This window comes from Aspergillus novofumigatus (assembly GCF_002847465.1).
Source record: "Aspergillus novofumigatus IBT 16806 chromosome Unknown P174scaffold_1, whole genome shotgun sequence".
Classification (NCBI taxonomy): domain Eukaryota; kingdom Fungi; phylum Ascomycota; class Eurotiomycetes; order Eurotiales; family Aspergillaceae; genus Aspergillus; species Aspergillus novofumigatus.
The window spans coordinates 2249041-2265234 of record NW_020194274.1 but is presented as its reverse complement, the minus strand read 5'-3'; the positions used below and the strand labels follow the sequence as shown (position 1 = coordinate 2265234).

The following is a 16194-nucleotide window of genomic DNA, read 5'->3' as shown; positions in this document are numbered from 1 at the left end:
AAAAGGATGCATTGAGAGAAATCGTACTGGCTTCTAGGCGATTTCCCTTTTGGCCGTCTTGGCTTTTGCGATGGCCTCCTTGCCAGCAGTGATCTGCTCTACATTGCTCTCGGGGCCTTTCTTTCCCTCCTCGGCCTGGCGAATGTCAGTAATAGTCAGACTGCCGCAATCACATACACGACTCACCAGAAGGCTCTCAAGTTTTGCTACAGCCTCATCGATCTTCTGCTTCAAACTGGGCAAAACTTTCTTGGTCTCTTCAAGTGCAAGGCGCTGCATGACTGTCAGAATCGAGGAGATGTCTTTACTCTAGTGAGACCCACCTCCTGCTTCAGCATGTATTCTCGGTTCTCGTCCTCGCCAGCCTCTTGAGACTCTAGCTTTTGGATTCTTTCCGTCTGTTGTTGGAGCTCGCGGTGGTAGGAGGCCTCTTCCTTCACCAGACGTTCAACAGAGGATGTAGCAATCTCTAGTTGAGAGCGTGGTGCCATATTGACGATTTGGACTTCATAACTTGTCAGTAATCTCCATTGAAATAGTCCATTGAAATAGCCGGGCAAAGATGTTTCAGATGATGTCATGCAAGTGACATATTAGAATCCAATTGCTTCTCGGGTGCCCAACATGTGCAAAAGCCACAGCGAATGATTTGTAGACAGCTTGGTATATTCATTGAGAGGCTGTGAGCCCTTTGCCAGTCCAAGATGCAATGGTGCGCCCGCCGTCGAGGGTCATAAAAATATATGGCTCGAAATTCCGCAGGGGGGGTGGTGATGCAAATACCGCGAACGAGATCAACGTACCTTCTGCCTGATTCTTTCTGCTTGATGAGGATAGATCTCGTGCAGCTCAAGGAGTAACACAGTGATTCGAATTTGTTAAGCTGTAGAAGGTAATTCAAGATAATTGCCGTCCTCCCATGCCCCTCCATCGCTATGATGCTATCAAAAGAGCTAGTTTGCAATGTTTGTTTGAGGGAATCACGTGGGATGCTTGTGTAAACATCGACGAGGAAACGATAACTATCACCTTTTCAACATTGTTAGCTGCCTGCAGTAAGAGCCTGGTGACGCTTCATGCACGCAAAGTCGTGTTCCCGCAAGATTAAAATGCCAATTGCTTCCGCTAGAATTGAAGCCCTATGGACTTGTGTCATCAGTTCTAACCTAACATAATGTTTGTTATAGCAGACGGGCATGATTAGACACGTCGAGGAGGCTCAGTCTGCTTGAGGTGGTTGAACCTACAGAACTGCGTCTCTGCCAATAAGCACATTTAGATGAACCTGCCCTGGTACCCACGTGCAGGCGTTCCGATGCCATAGCCTCCTGCATTTAGCCAAGACGTTGCCCGATCCGTTGTTTATCCACAGGATCACAACGCGGTCAAGATAGGCGAGTTCGACGAGAATCAGCCGCAAACACAGCCTATAGAAGATCTAGGGCGCCATGATAGAATAGATGCAATACGAGCATGTTTGGTACTCTTCACTGAGATCTTTTTCTTGAAGGCGTGGCGATGGCTAGCGTGGGACACATACAAGGCTACTGTGGCTTTTCGCACCTAATTTCCGTAATGAAGTCAACGTATGGAACTCAAACTCGGTCGACTCCAGAGCCTTTTGGACATGACTGTCCTATGGTACAAGCCTGGCAAGGCTGACTGGGAGAGCCCTTGGAGCTCAGAAGACCCTTGGTGGGTATATAAGCCTGCGTTCTTCCAAGATATCATATCGCAATGCTTTCTCCATATCAAGGGAATATCTAAATATATCAGTATTGCTCACAAGTTAAACTTTGCTTGTCGCCTGTATCTCCCTAACATTTATATCTTTCTGATATTCTCCCTCGACGGTTCCCAAGATGAGGTATGTTGCGATGACAGTTCCCACTCGTAGCAAAAATCCTCATCGTCTTCTCCAGATACGCAATCTCTCGACCAAGCGAGTATCTCGTGCTTACGGGTGCTGGGATCGATGATATACGGATATGCAAGAAAGCCATTGTCATGCCATGGCAGCGGGTATGTCTTCCTCAGACATTCGTTAAGACCTCGACGTAGCTGACTTCTCGTTCTACAATCAAGTGTGCAAGAATCTCTGTCGCGCCTTTCGACTTCTCTCTCAACCTCCAAGCCATGACTACTGAAAAGCTGCAGTTCTCACTGCCAGCAGTCTTTACAATCGGCCCAGATAATGAAGCCGACGCCCTGAAGAAATATGCGTTGCTTCTGTCCGGCAGCACCTCCGAGGCTGATTTTGCTAAGGCCAAGGATCTGACGGACCCAACAAGACGAGGTCATGTCCAAGACATTGTCAAGGGTATCATTGAAGGCGAGACCCGTGTCATCGTCTCCAGCATGACCATGGAAGAGATATTCAAGGAGAGACAAGTTTTCAAGACAAAGGGTCCGTGGTTGTTACTTTACTGAGTTCGAATCTTGAACTTGCTAACGTGATACTGAATAGTCATTCGAAACGTCCAGAGCGAGCTTCAGCAATTTGGACTGAAAATGTACGTTTTGGCACATTGAGTTCTTGTTAGCTCGCTTGCTTATGCATTTTATAGTTATAACGCCAACGTGAAGGAGCTTCAGGATACGCCAGGCAGCGAGTACTTCGCCTTCCTAAGCCGTAAAGCTCATGAAGGTGCCCTCAACCAGGCGAAGATTGATGTGGCTGAGGCACGGATGAGGGGAGAAATTGGTGAGGCCGAAAAGAAAGGACGAGCGAAACAGGAGATCTCGAAGATCGATGCCGACACTGCAGTTTTGGAGACAAAGCGGAAGGCCGAAAAGGCCAAGGCTGACTCTGAGCTCATGAACCGTCAGACTGAGCTAGATAATAGTGTTCGGCTTGCCAAAATTGCAGCCCAACGTCAGAAATGAGGGATGCAGAGCTGCAGAAACAGGTTGAGTCCAAGCGTGCAGAAACAGAGCTCGAACGCCTGCGAGCCGTGGAAGTCACGAAAAGCAAGGTCGCACGCGAGTCTGCTCAAGAAAATGCAGACGCTTCCTTCTATACGGAGCAGAAAGCTGCAGATGCACAGCTATACAGACGGAAGATGGAAGCCGACGCGACCTGTACGTTTTGAACCTACGTTTCCTTTCCTTTTTCATTTGCACTAATGACATCAGATTATCGCCAGAGCAAAGAGACAGACGCCGCCTTTTATCAGCAGAAGCGCGAAGCAGAAGGGATTCTAGAAATGGCCAAAGCATATGGCGCGCTCGTCGAAGTTCTCGGTGGCCCTCAGGCTTTCCTGCAGTACAGGATGCTAGAGACCGGCACTTACGAGAAGTTGGCTCAGGCAAATGGTCTCGCTATTCAAGGTCTTAACCCCAGGATCACTACATGGAACACTGGTGAGTAACACCGCTACCTCCTCCGCGTAAACGGCTTTGTAACATCCCTCCAGGAAATGGGTCCAGCTCCAATGACGCGATGGGCCCAATCAGGGACATTATGCAGAGCCTTCCGCCCCTTTTCAGCACAATCCATGAACAGACTGGCATTTCACCGCCGACTTGGTTGGCTCAGATGCCTTCTGTTCAGCAAAGTTAGTGATGAGCAGACTAGAAACTTGGTGGACTTGGTGAACTTTGGGCTGTTTGGGGTTGCTTTATAGAGGGCCACAAATCGCTGCCGTTTCTTTGTTTCTTAATATTTTTGTCCTTTATTGCAGCATCACACGTTCGCAGCCTTTGAATAGATATGTATTCATTTTCAGAAGACAACTCTTGTTCTCCCTGCTTCGAAGTATCCTGTGACACATATTGGCATTAGCCAGTCATGCGGCAGTTCCACGAATATATTCACAGTTCCACCATGACATTATGAACCCCCAGGCACTGGAAGGACCATCGCTCAATGTTTATCAACCTGTTATTGTCCAGTAGACAAAATAAAGGTCGCCCTCTATCAATAATAGCCAATTGATATTTTTCTGCGATTCTTGGATGTCTTCATTGTCGTGCATCTATTTGGCCAATAAGATCATGTGACAGGCATCATCCGCCTTCGGCCATTGTCATCGCCAGTTGCACTTCCTCATCTCTTGTTCAATCCGAGTACATAAGACTATGGGGATGATTGACTGTTGGCGGTTGGTATATATGCTTTGGTGTTCTTTTATCTTTACCTCGTCCAATACTTCCGGATCTTCAATTTTCTCTACCTTCTTCATGCCATCGTCTTTGCTCTTATCTAGCCTTCCATCACATCCAGGATAATGCCGCCGCCGTCGCTACTACAACTTTGCACCTCGACTGCCATTAGGAACGTCAAATGTCAGTTTTAAGTTCGACTGCTCCCGTACTGGAACATTGTCTAACAGTATTTCTAGATTTGAACGATATTGGCAATGTCCCCTATTCGCTTGCTCGTCCGTTCCTTCTCAAGATCGAGAGCCCCGAGAAACTCGTGAGTGGTAGCTCCTGTTTACATATTATTGGATCGATTTGCTGATGATCAACCGCTTGCGCTATGTTAGAGATCTCTAGAATTGCTTTCGCCGCATATCATGGAAGAGGATACCGAACTCTGGCTTGATTTCATTAAAAGGGATATACCAAGATGGGACGAATACGATCTGCCCGAACAGCCCCATTGCTGGTACGATGTATACTGCGATCTCCAGCAACGTGTCCAAAAAGCAGTGGAGGAGGATGCAGAGAAACTCAAGATGGCTCTCGATGGCATCAACTCCGAGCGTGCCAAACATAGCGCTAAGTTCGTCACTGACCGACGGATTATTCCGCTGCCTCGAGAAAGGCCAACCGCGAAGCAACGGTATGCTTCGTATGACAGGAAGATGGGAGGTCTTACACCAAGATTTACTTCTCCAAGGGGCGGGATGGGTTCGTCTGATCCGCTGGGCGCACCTGTCTGGTCGTATGAGCGACCACAGCTTCCGCGGCCGGAGAAGAAGAAGAGCAACATCTTTAACCTGACGAAGAGAAACCCTGTCCTGGCCGTACCAACCAAGCAACTAAACAACAGAGCCAGTCAGGTTAAAAAGGCTCCTCTTTCTCTGATTGAGGAGCACCGACGACCGCCCGAGCCGGTTGTTCCTCGGCGCAACGGCCCTCCAACTTTGGTAGCACCCGGGCGATCGCGGCTGCAGAGCACTCGGTCCTCTGGAGGGTCTTGCAATCTTGTTGATAGCGCGTCATTGCGCGAAAGAGAAGCGAGGCTCCGAGCGTTGACTTCGGGGAAGCAGTCGGGCTCATCGACCCCGAAGTCTTCTGAAAACTCGCCGGCTCCGGCTACTGCGCCATACCGAACATCAGCAACTCCCGCAAGTAAAAGCTTGCAGGCTCCTTTCTCCTCATCCACGGCTCAAGGATCGTCTGATTCTCCCCGGCGGGCCGGTTACAGGGTACGAATGAGACGGTCACTGCCGAGAGCGCCAAATCATCTCTGCTGGAGGCGATTCCCGACCCCGACAACTCAGGGGTCCCTCCCGCTCAACCGCCGCGCACAGTCATGCGGAAGAGACCGGCACCAAGTCTGTTCATCCAGCCAAGGAAGAAAAAGGTCAATTGACGACCAGCCCTGTGGTCATGGTTCAGGGATGACTTTCTTATGCACTATACATGACATTGGATTTCTGGATACATTCATGCCACACTGTTGACATTCATCTGGATTTGTCATTTCTTTTCGTTGGCAATATTGGTCGGCTCCTTTATTTCCGTCACGGAATTATTCTCTAGGTCATTGCGGGATTAGCCATTATATCTGTATGGAGTTTGGATGGGATGCGATGGGATCGGTGCAAATATGGTACAGCGTGGACAGTTTTCTCTACAGCGTGATGATGCATGACACGATCTAGTTTAAAGCTTAGAATTTAATCATCTTTCAGAGTGACTGAACAAGGGATTGCCACTCTTCTCTTGATGTGTACATTCTTCAATAATGTTGTCATGAATGCGTTCACTGGTCAGTAGAAAGACGTCTAGGCGTAAAAAGAAGACATCATGCAGCACCTGGTGTGCAGGAACTGGGGGCGACGTCGAGGATTAAATGCTCTTCCACTTCGTTCGTCTCAGCAAATTCTCAGTCGCTTCCTCCTGCTCAACACGACTCGGGTATAGTATGAGCGAAACTTCATATGCAGTCCTGGGGCTCTTTCCCGCTTCACGGTTGAACGCGTGCCACAGCTCCAGCTCATAATCTATTCGCGTAAATCTTCATGGCGTCACCCGTATTGAAGGAATCCATTAAGCGTTGCAGCCACCGCGCAGAGCAAGGACAAGATGCAGCGTCGCGCCGCCTTCTAGGTTATATTCCGCAGCAGTCTTATCGTCGGCCCTTCAGGTGCGAACATCGTCAGCCTTATGCTTCAGCAACATACATAGTAACGCAACATACATTTGCTTTCCGCCGAAAATCAGTCGTTGTTGAACGGGGGGATACCCTCCTTCTCTTCGACGCGCTCCTTTATCCGGGACACCTGGTGCAAGTCTCAGTATGTGCTTTCACAGAATCCATCGGTATGCTGAGCAGGTCTTGTTGTGTTCCGTCCATGGCGCGATGGTGCTGTTGGATACCGCGGAATCACACACGGTGGCAGGGACCATAGCAAAAGGGAATCGGAATATGCAACGACTAAGTATGTACCTTGTAATCAGGCTCGATGTCCAGTTCGATCTCCTTGCCGGTGAGGGTACGGACTCTAAGTAAACCATCGGTTAGCTCAGGCCAGGTCAGGTACGATTGATCAGCCAGTCGCTTGTAGAGATTACTCACTTGATCAACATTTTGAGGTTTCGTCAGTGAAACTCAGCTGAAGGACTTGGATATCAAAGCAAGAAGTAGCTGCCAACGCGCTAAAACGAAGATAATTGTATTGAGGCGAGCAAGAGTAGTGAGATGACGGTGGTTGATCGGAGATGATGGTGACGGAAGGCTTCGCAGTAGCGGGGTTATCGGTGGGGCAGTAAAGAAAGGGACGTTTGATGTAGGAGGTAGCCTAACAGGACATCTCTTAGCAGCTGGATAGTCTCTTTCAAGGATAGCCTTTTGAAATGGGATTTATGTCAATGGTATGATATACTCCATGTATTATCGTGTAAGCTACACACAGGCAGTGTTGAAATGTCTGGCCTCTACTCTGTTTACATGCAGAAGTAGCCCATTGTGACTTGATGCTGTGCGTGCGCTAGTTTGCTATTTTTGGATGGCAGGAACCAATACTTATATATACTTGAAATTCAACCATTGACAACATTAAAAAGACACTTTCTCCAAGATGGCACAAGACTCAAGCCAAAACCCCTTTGACGAATTGATCTTCAAGTGTCAAGGCAACCCGGTAATTGTCCACAGCCTCACCTGGAATTATAGTTATTGACTCAAGTAGGCTCAGATTCAAGCTCAATATGAAGCGCACCGGTCTACAAGGAACGCAAAGTCCAAGGCCCACCTCCTCAGCCCGGACTTTACAGGATGGCAGGTTGACGAAATCCTGAAGAAGCTACATGTACAAACGACTATACCCAGCCATGAGGGCCAGACCCCTTTCATTGATCATAGGAACAATCTCAACTTTTACGCACGACCACCACAGCATATAAAGGACTTGATTGCCGAGATTCAGAAAGAAATCCAGAGTGTTGTGCCAAGTGAGCTATCAATAGCTTCTGTCTCCTGAGCTATGACTGACCGGTGATAGACACATGGCTTACACCACCAGACTTCCTACATACGACGGTCCTTGAGATAGCCAGTTCCCGGACTTCTTTGGAGGTCGACTCTTTTGTGTCTCATCTAGAGCAGAGTGGTGTGATTCCGCATTTGGTCAACTATACCTTCAACCACTGGGCACGGCTGGTCAAGCCTGTTGTCAGCTTCGACGCCGCAGCCATGGCCCTTAGCTTTGTTCCTGCAGCTGGAGAGCCATCACGATGGAGTCGCTCCGCGGACGATGACAAATACACGTATCATCACCTGCGACGAGATCTGTATGCTGGGGTCGCAGCTACGGGATTACAGCTCAAACCTAGGTACCTAGTACCCTCGGCGCATATCACGATTGCGAGGTTCATCACACATGATGGATTTCATCTTGAGAAGTTGGGTGAGCGTGGAGAATCGATGTACGATTGTGAGCGTGTTGCGGCCTTGGTAGACAAGATCGACCAAATCAACCAGAAAATTCAAGCAAAGTACTGGCCTGGAGAGAACCGGACTGTATCTGCTGGAGCAGAATGGATTGTGGGAGAAGAAATGGGGTTAGAACTCTGTAAGGGTCCATGTTGGTACGGAGAAGGAGAGAAAGTGCTTGTCGGAAAAGCATTTACGCATCCGATTCGAGTTCGGAAATATTAGACAGGAGACGTGCTCGGTTTAATCATACCTAAAGAACCCACAGTTGATAGGGTGAGCCGAAGAGAAATAATGATGGTAATGACGGAGATGATGCCTGGGGCAGCCAGCGGTCTTGGCACGCACACCCGAAGCGGTTAGTGCCCACCCGAAATAGGGCCCTAAGCGAACGAAATCCCACAACCCACGTACAGTCCGACTTGCTCCTCTCCGACAAGAGACTCTCCAACGACCAACAATCTCGCGATCCGGCCAACTCAGTCAAAATGGTAAGGACTTATTTGCGTTATTCTTGCTCGCATGCTGTTTCCATCCTGGTGATTCGGAGAAGTTCTGTCGAAAACTCGGTACTTGGCGATGAAACGAGATATTTGTTCGGGGTCGAGGACGATGGAGTTGCGGACAAGGGAAAAGCGGGTGAAAACGCTATCGATCGCAAACCACGATAAATTTTGCTCGGATATGAGACATTGGACTATTTCCATGCGTCAGAGTTCAGAGGAAAAGTTACGGGATATTCCTCGAAGAGATGAGGACGCAACGAACGCCCGGACAACGAAAGCCTGAGCGCATCAAACACGAAAAATAACGACAAATATTCTCTCGCCAGAAAAACTTGTGACCTAGTCTCTGCTGGGAATCTGAATCTCTTCCTATCACAACCGGTGCCGAATTTGATTGGATTCTCCGATGACCGGGACATGGAAACAGCTAGCACTACGATTTTGTGGGATTGTTGCGGACAGTTGCTGACAGCTCTTCCGCTTACCAGGTCAACGTTCCCAAAACCCGCCGGACGTACTGCAAGTCCAAGGAGTGCCACAAGCACACCCAGCACAAGGTCACCCAGTACAAGGCTGGCAAGGTGAATACAACCCATACGCCATGGTAGGCGAGTTGGCACAGGCACTGATGATGGATCTATTAGGCCTCCCTGTTCGCCCAGGGTAAGCGTCGTTACGACCGCAAGCAGAGCGGTTACGGTGGTCAGACCAAGCCTGTCTTCCACAAGAAGGCCAAGACCACCAAGAAGGTCGTCCTGCGTCTTGAGTGCACTGCCTGCAAGGCCAAGAAGCAGCTCGCTCTGAAGCGTTGCAAGCACTTCGAGTTGGGGTACGTTGAGTCTGCGACTGTGGTGACATCTGGTCCATACATACTAACGTACGCTTTTTGCTGTTTAGTGGTGACAAGAAGACCAAGGGTGCTGCTCTTGTTTTCTAAATTTGCGATTTACTTGTTCGGCTCCGGGTTTCGTGCATTGCAGACCGGTCTACTACTCCGGCGGAGGGCATATGACATTGGCAATGGAAAAAAATGAAATAGGAATTCATATTCACAAAATGACAATATGACTCCTAGATTATGAGTCTCTTCACGAAATTCTCTTGTGTTCCATGTAGACCATCGCGTTGACCTCTCAACCTTTGCAAGGTATTTTGCAATGCGCCGTGCCAATGACACTCATCTCTGTCAAATCCCGAAGCAGCGACCTGGAGGACCTCTGACAAGAACATATTACCAGACAGAACGAGCATACAGCCTCTCATGTGACTCATACCTGAATAGTCTCAAGACCACAGAATCGGAGAAGGAAATCATGTCAGTTTCCATCGAGTCTTAACTTGTTGGCTTCATTGAGCGTGGCTACACAACAGAACGGTACTTGCGTTCTTGAGTATTATCTTCATTCTATGCGTCTTCTCGTTATCATCGAAAATGCAGCGTCCTTTTTGCCAGGGAGTAGACGGAAGTACTACTGAAAAACGAACGAGTAGTCCTCAATCACCTCAACTACAAACACACCTTGGATCACGGACGGACTTTGTCCGACTTGATATCGATGACAACTCTCACTGTTATCGCTCATTCAAGGTCGGACAATAGTATCGTGAATTTATCCAAAAGAAGACAAGAAGTTCTCCATCTCTGCTATCAAGTAGGACCTGTTATTATCTCCACCCCACCCTCAAACACAGCTCTGCTGCTCCCTTACGCTGCGATCTTTGCTGATCATTATATTTGAGAGATACTAGTGGTAATAGCTCTAGTTAAACTTCAAAAAGCATGATTCATTTGCTTTGCGAGTGACGTCTTTCATCGCTAGCCCGGCCGTTGCACCAAATCCATTGGTGTACAAAATGCGGAGTAAAGGAACCCCACGAATAACTCGGATATCCCCCCGTCGTCCATTCTGGCTGAACTTTGCTGATTAAAGGGAACCTGAAGCTAGACACACGAAGCTCGGTGTTATCTACCCCAGATTGAGTGACCCCATGGGGGCCTGCTTCTCGGCCATCCTCCGAGTGGGACTGACAGTTACACGCCCTCGGCTTCCTGTCGGACAGCATACACCCGCCAATCTATTGCCTGTTTTGATATTCATGGAGGTCGACATATAAATGGCGGTGGATGCTGGGGATCTGCGCCTGTCCGACAAACTGTCGTCCTGCATCTTGCAACCTCGGAACATTCTTGCGGACTTTGTAAACTCGGATTGTGCAAGATGACGGAGTGGTATACCTTGAGTATTGCACTTTTCGCGGCCATCGGGACATTTCTTTTTGTATGTTTCTCATCAAATATGGCATGTTAGCTGTGCTAATCGCAGAGCAGGGCTTTGATACAGGAATAGCCACAACAAGTAAGCAGGGGTTGCGCTACTCGATTCGATATCTTGCAAGGGACTAACCCCGTATTCTGTCAGCTATTGCCCATGGAAGCTGGATCAACTATATGGGCCACCCGTCGGCCGGCCTTACCGGAGCGGTATGCTTAGGTTCTCCGCAATATTCAGGATTCAATCTGACAGGGCCAGGTCGTCGCCGTTTACATCGCCGGCGAGGCAGTCGGTGCCCTCACACAGACAGCGATCGGCGATAGACTGGGTCGACTTCGGTTCATGGCCCTGATGTGTGTGGTCGTGACGATCGGAACCACTATCCAAACAGCATCAATCAACATTGGGATGTTCCTGGCCGGTCGTGCCCTTGCTGGCTATGCCGTTGGGTAAGAAGACCCCCCCCCATGACTCTGCGTAGGGTACTCTGCTCACTCATTTGCAGAGGAATGGTAGCCACTGTACCCATCTACCTCAGCGAGATCTCAGACCCGCGCCATCGAGGCCTCATAGGTGGTATCTCAGGTTGCGGCATCTCCTTCGGAACCATGGCATCGAACTGGGTTGGCTTCGCCTGTAGCTTTGCGCCATATGGACCCGTGCAATGGCGACTGCCGCTGGGCATCCAGATTCCCTGGGGCATCATCATGTTCGTTGGACTGGTCACCTTCATGCCAAACTCGCCGCGACATTTGATTCGCAACGGCAAGATCGAGCAGGCGCGCAGCGAGTTCGTGCGGATCCGGAGGGATCTCCACTCGGATGATGTGCATCGGGAGTTTGAGCTTATGCTTGCGCAGATCAACTACGAGAAGGAGCGGGGGATCACTTCCTACCGGGAGATCTTTCGCCTGTTCCGGCACCGTGTCTTGGTGTAAGTGATACTGGTCGAATGAAGGCGCTCCAGCTGACGGATGTAGCTCGATTGCCGTGCAGACGATGACTAGTCTGACTGGCGTGAATGTCATCCAGGTATGTCTGCCATGTCGTTTGCCCCAAAACCATCCGATACTCGACTAACATTGGCATACAACTAGTACTACCAAAGTGAGACACCCTGCCTGTCCTGACTTCCTAAGCCGGAACTAACCAGAACAAAGCAATCCTCTACAAATCCCTCGGCATCGACTCGCACACCATCCTGGCCCTAGCCGCCGTGTACGGCACAATCGCCTTCCTCACCAACTGCCTCACAACCAAATACCTCACTGACCAATGGGGTCGCCGAAAGTAACCACCTCTCTCCCCTCCAAGTCTCTCCATAACCCAAACTAATCCACATCTGCATCGTAGAATGATCCTCACCGGCCTAGGCGGCATAATCCTCATCGAAATCTACGCCGCAGTCATGCAGCGCGAATTCCAAAACACAAATAACCGCGTCGGAAAGGGCTTCGCCATACTGGGTATCTACCTGTTTGTAGTGACCTATTGTACGTCCTTCCTCTCCCCTGGCTAAGCCCCGCGGTGCATCCCATGCCGGTTATCGGTATGAAATGAAGGAAAAGAACCGTACTAAAGGATCCCAGACGGCATGCTAAACAGCACAACCTGGCTCTACGGCGCCGAGGTCCTCCCCATCGCGCTGCGAAGTAAGGTAATGGGTCTAGCGGCCGCGTCGCATTTTATCGTCAATGTAGCTGGTCTGTTCCCTCGACTCTCCCCGCTGGGTAAATGGCAAAATAACTAAGATTATGCATGTGCAGTCACCGAAGCAGGGCCCAGTGCGTTTGCGAACATCCACGAGAACTACTACTATGTCTTCGTGGCGTGTACGGCGTTCTTTTTCGTGGTGGCGTATTTCTATTTCCCGTGAGTTATGCATTTGTTACCGGCGGTTGCTACTTGGTGGAAGATGTACTGATATACTGCTAGTGAGACGAAGCAGAAGACTCTCGAGGAGATTGCTGCGTCTTTTGGTGATAAGGTGATTCTACCTGAGGATCAGGGTGATGAGCAAGGCGAGGACGAAGAGGATGAGGAAGAGGATGTGAAGAAGGTCAAGTCGAATTCTCAGCGAATTGAGGTGGCTGTGGCTGGAAGAGATGATTCTGTTTAATCTTGATGTTTCATAGTGATTACGTTTGATGGTCTGTCGTGAGGGATATGCGTGTCTGCGGAGTCGAACAAGTCATGCCAAAGTGCTTGCCGCACGCTGTCCGAGTACCTCTGACCAGTGTATATGCACAATGGTTCGTCAACGGCTGGAAGACCTTCCATAAGTGCCTCGTCAGGCTCGAAATCTGGCAAGTCCCGCTAAACCTCCTCGTAATCCGCAATAATACACGCGCAAGCAACTGGCTTCGCTATACTTCGGACTGTCCGCTCCAGCTCTCTGCATGCGGCCTGAAATCAACCCGAATTGGGCACCATACGAGCCAATGCCTACCACCGGGAATACAAAGCCATGGACATTTGTAAACGCAACCCCTGGACGATCGTCAGCCAATCGATGCAAACACAGAACACAAATCTCGGAGTGACTGACCAAGCGCTCGGCCATTCTTAAAAAACTCTAGCTTTCCACTGGACATCTCGAGGCGGCAGCCTATTCTGTCCCCATCTCCGAATTTCTCTGCGTAGGGCTGGCCTTGTGAGGCAGAATGAAATTTCTTTCCATCGTCTCCATGATAGCCCCATGACGTTTCTTCCCATCCGGGCATTCGCTCTAGTACAGAGTTTTCCCTACAGACACCTAATGCTATCGCGCTGTTTTAACAATACGGAAATTTAGCACATCCGTTCAAGAATTCTTAGGAGTAATGGTCCAACCAACCCATTGTGACCTGAACTGATTACCTCAATCTCAAAGTAAAAGACATCTTCCAAAGGAGAAATGGGTTTGTTTGCAAGCACTGAGCCAAACACAACTGGAGGCCCTGGAGCTGCCCTCCCTAGAAAGACAGGAAGTGTCAATTGCACATTCTATGGTCACCACAGCAAAGGGCTCAGATTATAGTCACTCACTTACCTTTATTTGGTAATCTAACATACCTCACCTCCAATTTTTCACCGTCCAGCTCTAGGACACCTGACTTTCTAAGATCACTAAAACATGTCGGAGTGAAGTTCGCGGCAGCGTCAGGGTCATGTGGAAGAAGAAGTCGAACGGTATCAACGCGGCCATTGGCTAATGCCGCGTCCAAGGGCGTCCAGCCAATATTACTTTTGGCAGTGGGATGGGCGCCTTTAGCGAGAAGCAGTCTGGCAACCTGGATATCACCGTTCCAAGATGCTGCATGTAGTGGTGCCCAACCGCAGCGATTTGCAGAAGCAGCATTGGCTCCATTTGCAAGAAGCTGCTCCACCTTCTCTATATTGCGCTTCCAAGAGGCTGTTTGTAATTCATGATGCTCGATTTGAATCTGGCGCCCCAAGTGCCCCAAGAGCAGCGCCATCACTTCCTTCCCTTTCCTTCCATTTCCTGCTGCGGCTTTGATCACACCCTTAGTGACCTGGATCTGGTCTCCTTGCCGGTCCAGGAGCAGTGCCATCACTTCCTCTCCATTTCCCCTGTTCCCGGCTGCGACTTTGGCAACATCCTCAGTAGTCTGAGTCTCGTGTCCTCGGCGGTCCAGGAGCAGTGCCATCATTTCCCTCCCCTTCATTTGGTTTCCTGCAGCAGCTTTGACCACATCCTCAGTGATATGGATCTGGTCTCCTCGTTGGTCCAGGAGGAGTTCCATCACTTCCTTCCCTCCCCTATTCTCTGCTGCGGCTTTGACCACATCCTCAGTGACCGGGACCTCGACTCCTCGTCGGTCCAGGAGCAGGTCCATCACTTCCTTCCCCTTTGTTTGATTTCCTGCTGCTGCTTTGACCACGTCTTCAGTGATCCCGATCTGATGTCCTCGTTGGTCCAGGAGCAGCTCCATCACTTCCTCCCCATTTTCCCTATTCCCTGCTGCGCCTTTGACCACAGCCTCAGTGACCTTGATCTGGTCTCCTCGTTCGTTCAGGAGCAACGCCAATACTTTGGAACTCTGTTGATTCGCTGCTGCTGCTACAACCACCTCCGTTCTTATCACCATTGCAGGCAGCGCGTTTTTCAACAGAACATGTATGATATCTGCTCGCCCTTCTCTAGCCGCCTCCTCTAGGGGTGTGACACGGTTCGCCGCGACGAACTCTGAATCGTCATACCTACGGATATCCCGATCATTATCCCGAGTACTCTGCATATCGTCGCATCCCGATATCTCACTTAACGCGAAATGTACTAAAGAAGCAATTCCCCACCGCGCAGCCACGTGGAAGACGGAGAATCCCTCTGGGATCCTTTCAAAAGGTCGCATATCTCTATACCTTCTCAACCAAGTTTCTCGTTCCTTGGACGCAAATCGGAAAAAGCTTTTTTTCAGTTTCCCGGACGACAGAGAAGTCATTGTGCGCCGAAGAAGCGTGCTGCGTCCAGTGTAGTAGCGCATATTCGAGAAATCGGTCTGTTTTGTGACGCGGTTCCGACTTTCCTCCCTGCCGAAAGGTTCTCTGAAGAAAGTTGATGCATCGGTTCGCCATTGAGGCGTGAGCTTTCGATTCGTTTATAGGAAGCCCACTTGAAGGACCAAGCAGGAAGTCTCTCACAGATTTATGCAGCAGCTGTACAGTATTATTCTGGATGACGACCATCAGGCGGCACGTCTCGATGTGCTCTTCGGTGTGTTGTTTACGGGTATCATCCTCTCCGTCTGGAGACAATTGACAAGCTTCAGCCAATTCCAACACGGTCAATGGTCGGCGCGATATCATGACAAAGTTTACAATTCGCGTAATCTCTTCAAGATTGTCTTCTTTCTGTGCAAATTCAAGAGCTGTGGCATGTAGCTTTCCATATAGCTCTTCAAGGCCCTAGGGTAAGCTCGATAGTTTTTTGACAGCATCTTTCGAAGGTACATCGACCAAGGCGCTGCATGCTATGCCGACCCACAAGAATGTCTTCTCTGCCTTCTCATGGAGGATTCGGGAGACCTCTTTTGCGGTTTGCCGTGGGTATCTCATGTCGTTGGCCAGTTCTTCGACTTTTTCTTTAATGAAGGTATCAAGGTCATCCGCCATGCTAGGGTACAATGCCAGGTCGCCAATCAGGTACGTATCTCACTCGCGCACACCATGCATTAGATGATCAGGGTTCAGTCCAGCGGTTCCAGCCTGTCTACTAGACTACCGACTCCCTACCCACGCTGCCCGACGATCCGAGGCTTTTGCGCAGTGATGGAGAAGGTGACCCCGGCCCTGGGGGAACTTG

At 49.7% G+C, this 16194-nt stretch overlaps 8 protein-coding genes across 8 annotated transcripts; 5 read left to right on the top strand and 3 right to left on the bottom strand.

Annotated features, from left to right (window-relative positions):
• Positions 1-33: 33 nt before the first annotated feature.
• P174DRAFT_426918 (putative tubulin-specific chaperone Rbl2) lies at positions 34-491 on the bottom strand (the record flags this gene model as incomplete). Its single annotated transcript, XM_024825409.1, has 3 exons — positions 34-135; positions 187-273; positions 324-491. The coding sequence occupies 3 exons, from the start codon at positions 489-491 to the stop codon at positions 34-36; spliced, it is 357 nt and encodes a 118-aa protein (XP_024687244.1).
• A 1371-nt stretch (positions 492-1862) lies between these two features.
• Positions 1863-3897, top strand: P174DRAFT_500275 (flotillin domain protein; the record flags this gene model as incomplete). The annotated part of the gene is made up of 9 exons (XM_024830958.1): positions 1863-1867; positions 1923-2022; positions 2062-2407; positions 2468-2513; positions 2568-2824; positions 2881-3081; positions 3136-3363; positions 3417-3557; positions 3785-3897. 9 exons carry the CDS (start codon positions 1863-1865, stop codon positions 3895-3897), a joined length of 1437 nt encoding a protein of 478 aa, XP_024687243.1.
• Positions 3898-4070: 173 nt separating this feature from the next.
• Positions 4071-5545, top strand: P174DRAFT_508870 (elongin A domain-containing protein; the record flags this gene model as incomplete). Its single annotated transcript, XM_024831498.1, has 4 exons — positions 4071-4287; positions 4344-4420; positions 4491-5347; positions 5407-5545. Exons 1-4 carry the CDS (start codon positions 4230-4232, stop codon positions 5543-5545), a joined length of 1131 nt encoding a protein of 376 aa, XP_024687242.1. The 5' UTR covers positions 4071-4229.
• A 680-nt stretch (positions 5546-6225) lies between these two features.
• On the bottom strand, positions 6226-6765 carry P174DRAFT_416370 (NEDD8 family protein RUB1; the record flags this gene model as incomplete). Its single annotated transcript, XM_024824493.1, has 4 exons — positions 6226-6316; positions 6377-6480; positions 6626-6680; positions 6755-6765. The coding sequence occupies 4 exons, from the start codon at positions 6763-6765 to the stop codon at positions 6226-6228; spliced, it is 261 nt and encodes an 86-aa protein (XP_024687241.1).
• A 491-nt stretch (positions 6766-7256) lies between these two features.
• P174DRAFT_382293 (uncharacterized protein) lies at positions 7257-8367 on the top strand (the record flags this gene model as incomplete). The annotated part of the gene is made up of 3 exons (XM_024823111.1): positions 7257-7319; positions 7368-7629; positions 7680-8367. The coding sequence occupies 3 exons, from the start codon at positions 7257-7259 to the stop codon at positions 8333-8335; spliced, it is 981 nt and encodes a 326-aa protein (XP_024687240.1). The 3' UTR covers positions 8336-8367.
• A 737-nt stretch (positions 8368-9104) lies between these two features.
• Positions 9105-9553, top strand: P174DRAFT_362417 (60S ribosomal protein eL42; the record flags this gene model as incomplete). The annotated part of the gene is made up of 3 exons (XM_024821860.1): positions 9105-9197; positions 9261-9445; positions 9514-9553. Coding segments are annotated over 3 exons (318 nt in total), but the record flags the coding sequence as incomplete, so codon positions are not given.
• Positions 9554-10551: 998 nt separating this feature from the next.
• Positions 10552-13181, top strand: hxt8 (putative MFS monosaccharide transporter (Hxt8)). The gene is made up of 12 exons (XM_024830957.1): positions 10552-10895; positions 10946-10973; positions 11037-11098; positions 11142-11338; positions 11395-11823; positions 11870-11921; positions 11987-11996; positions 12050-12179; positions 12243-12382; positions 12479-12592; positions 12656-12761; positions 12825-13181. The coding sequence occupies exons 1-12, from the start codon at positions 10836-10838 to the stop codon at positions 13006-13008; spliced, it is 1512 nt and encodes a 503-aa protein (XP_024687238.1). The 5' UTR covers positions 10552-10835; the 3' UTR covers positions 13009-13181.
• On the bottom strand, positions 13030-15586 carry P174DRAFT_24539 (SPRY-domain-containing protein). Its single transcript, XM_024821442.1, has 4 exons — positions 13921-15586; positions 13726-13843; positions 13438-13658; positions 13030-13379 (listed from the first exon to the last, which is right to left on the bottom strand). The coding sequence occupies exons 1-4, from the start codon at positions 15374-15376 to the stop codon at positions 13180-13182; spliced, it is 1995 nt and encodes a 664-aa protein (XP_024687237.1). The 5' UTR covers positions 15377-15586; the 3' UTR covers positions 13030-13179.
• Between the last annotated feature and the right edge of the window lie 608 nt (positions 15587-16194).

Bases quoted from the DNA above. Each gene is read 5' to 3' on its own strand.
- hxt8 (XM_024830957.1), top strand. From the start codon at position 10,836: ATGACGGAGTGGTATACCTTGAGTATTGCACTTTTCGCGGCCATCGGG. The intron at 11,824-11,869 runs GTAAGTGATACT...TGACGGATGTAG, and splicing joins TTCCGGCACCGTGTCTTGGT to CTCGATTGCCGTGCAGACGA. The intron at 12,762-12,824 runs GTGAGTTATGCA...ATATACTGCTAG, and splicing joins GTGGCGTATTTCTATTTCCC to TGAGACGAAGCAGAAGACTC.
- P174DRAFT_24539 (XM_024821442.1), bottom strand. From the start codon at position 15,376: ATGCGCTACTACACTGGACGCAGCACGCTTCTTCGGCGCACAATGACT. The intron at 13,844-13,920 runs GTAAGTGAGTGA...CTGTCTTTCTAG, and splicing joins TGTTAGATTACCAAATAAAG to GGAGGGCAGCTCCAGGGCCT. The intron at 13,659-13,725 runs GTTGGTTGGACC...TTGTTAAAACAG, and splicing joins ATCAGTTCAGGTCACAATGG to CGCGATAGCATTAGGTGTCT.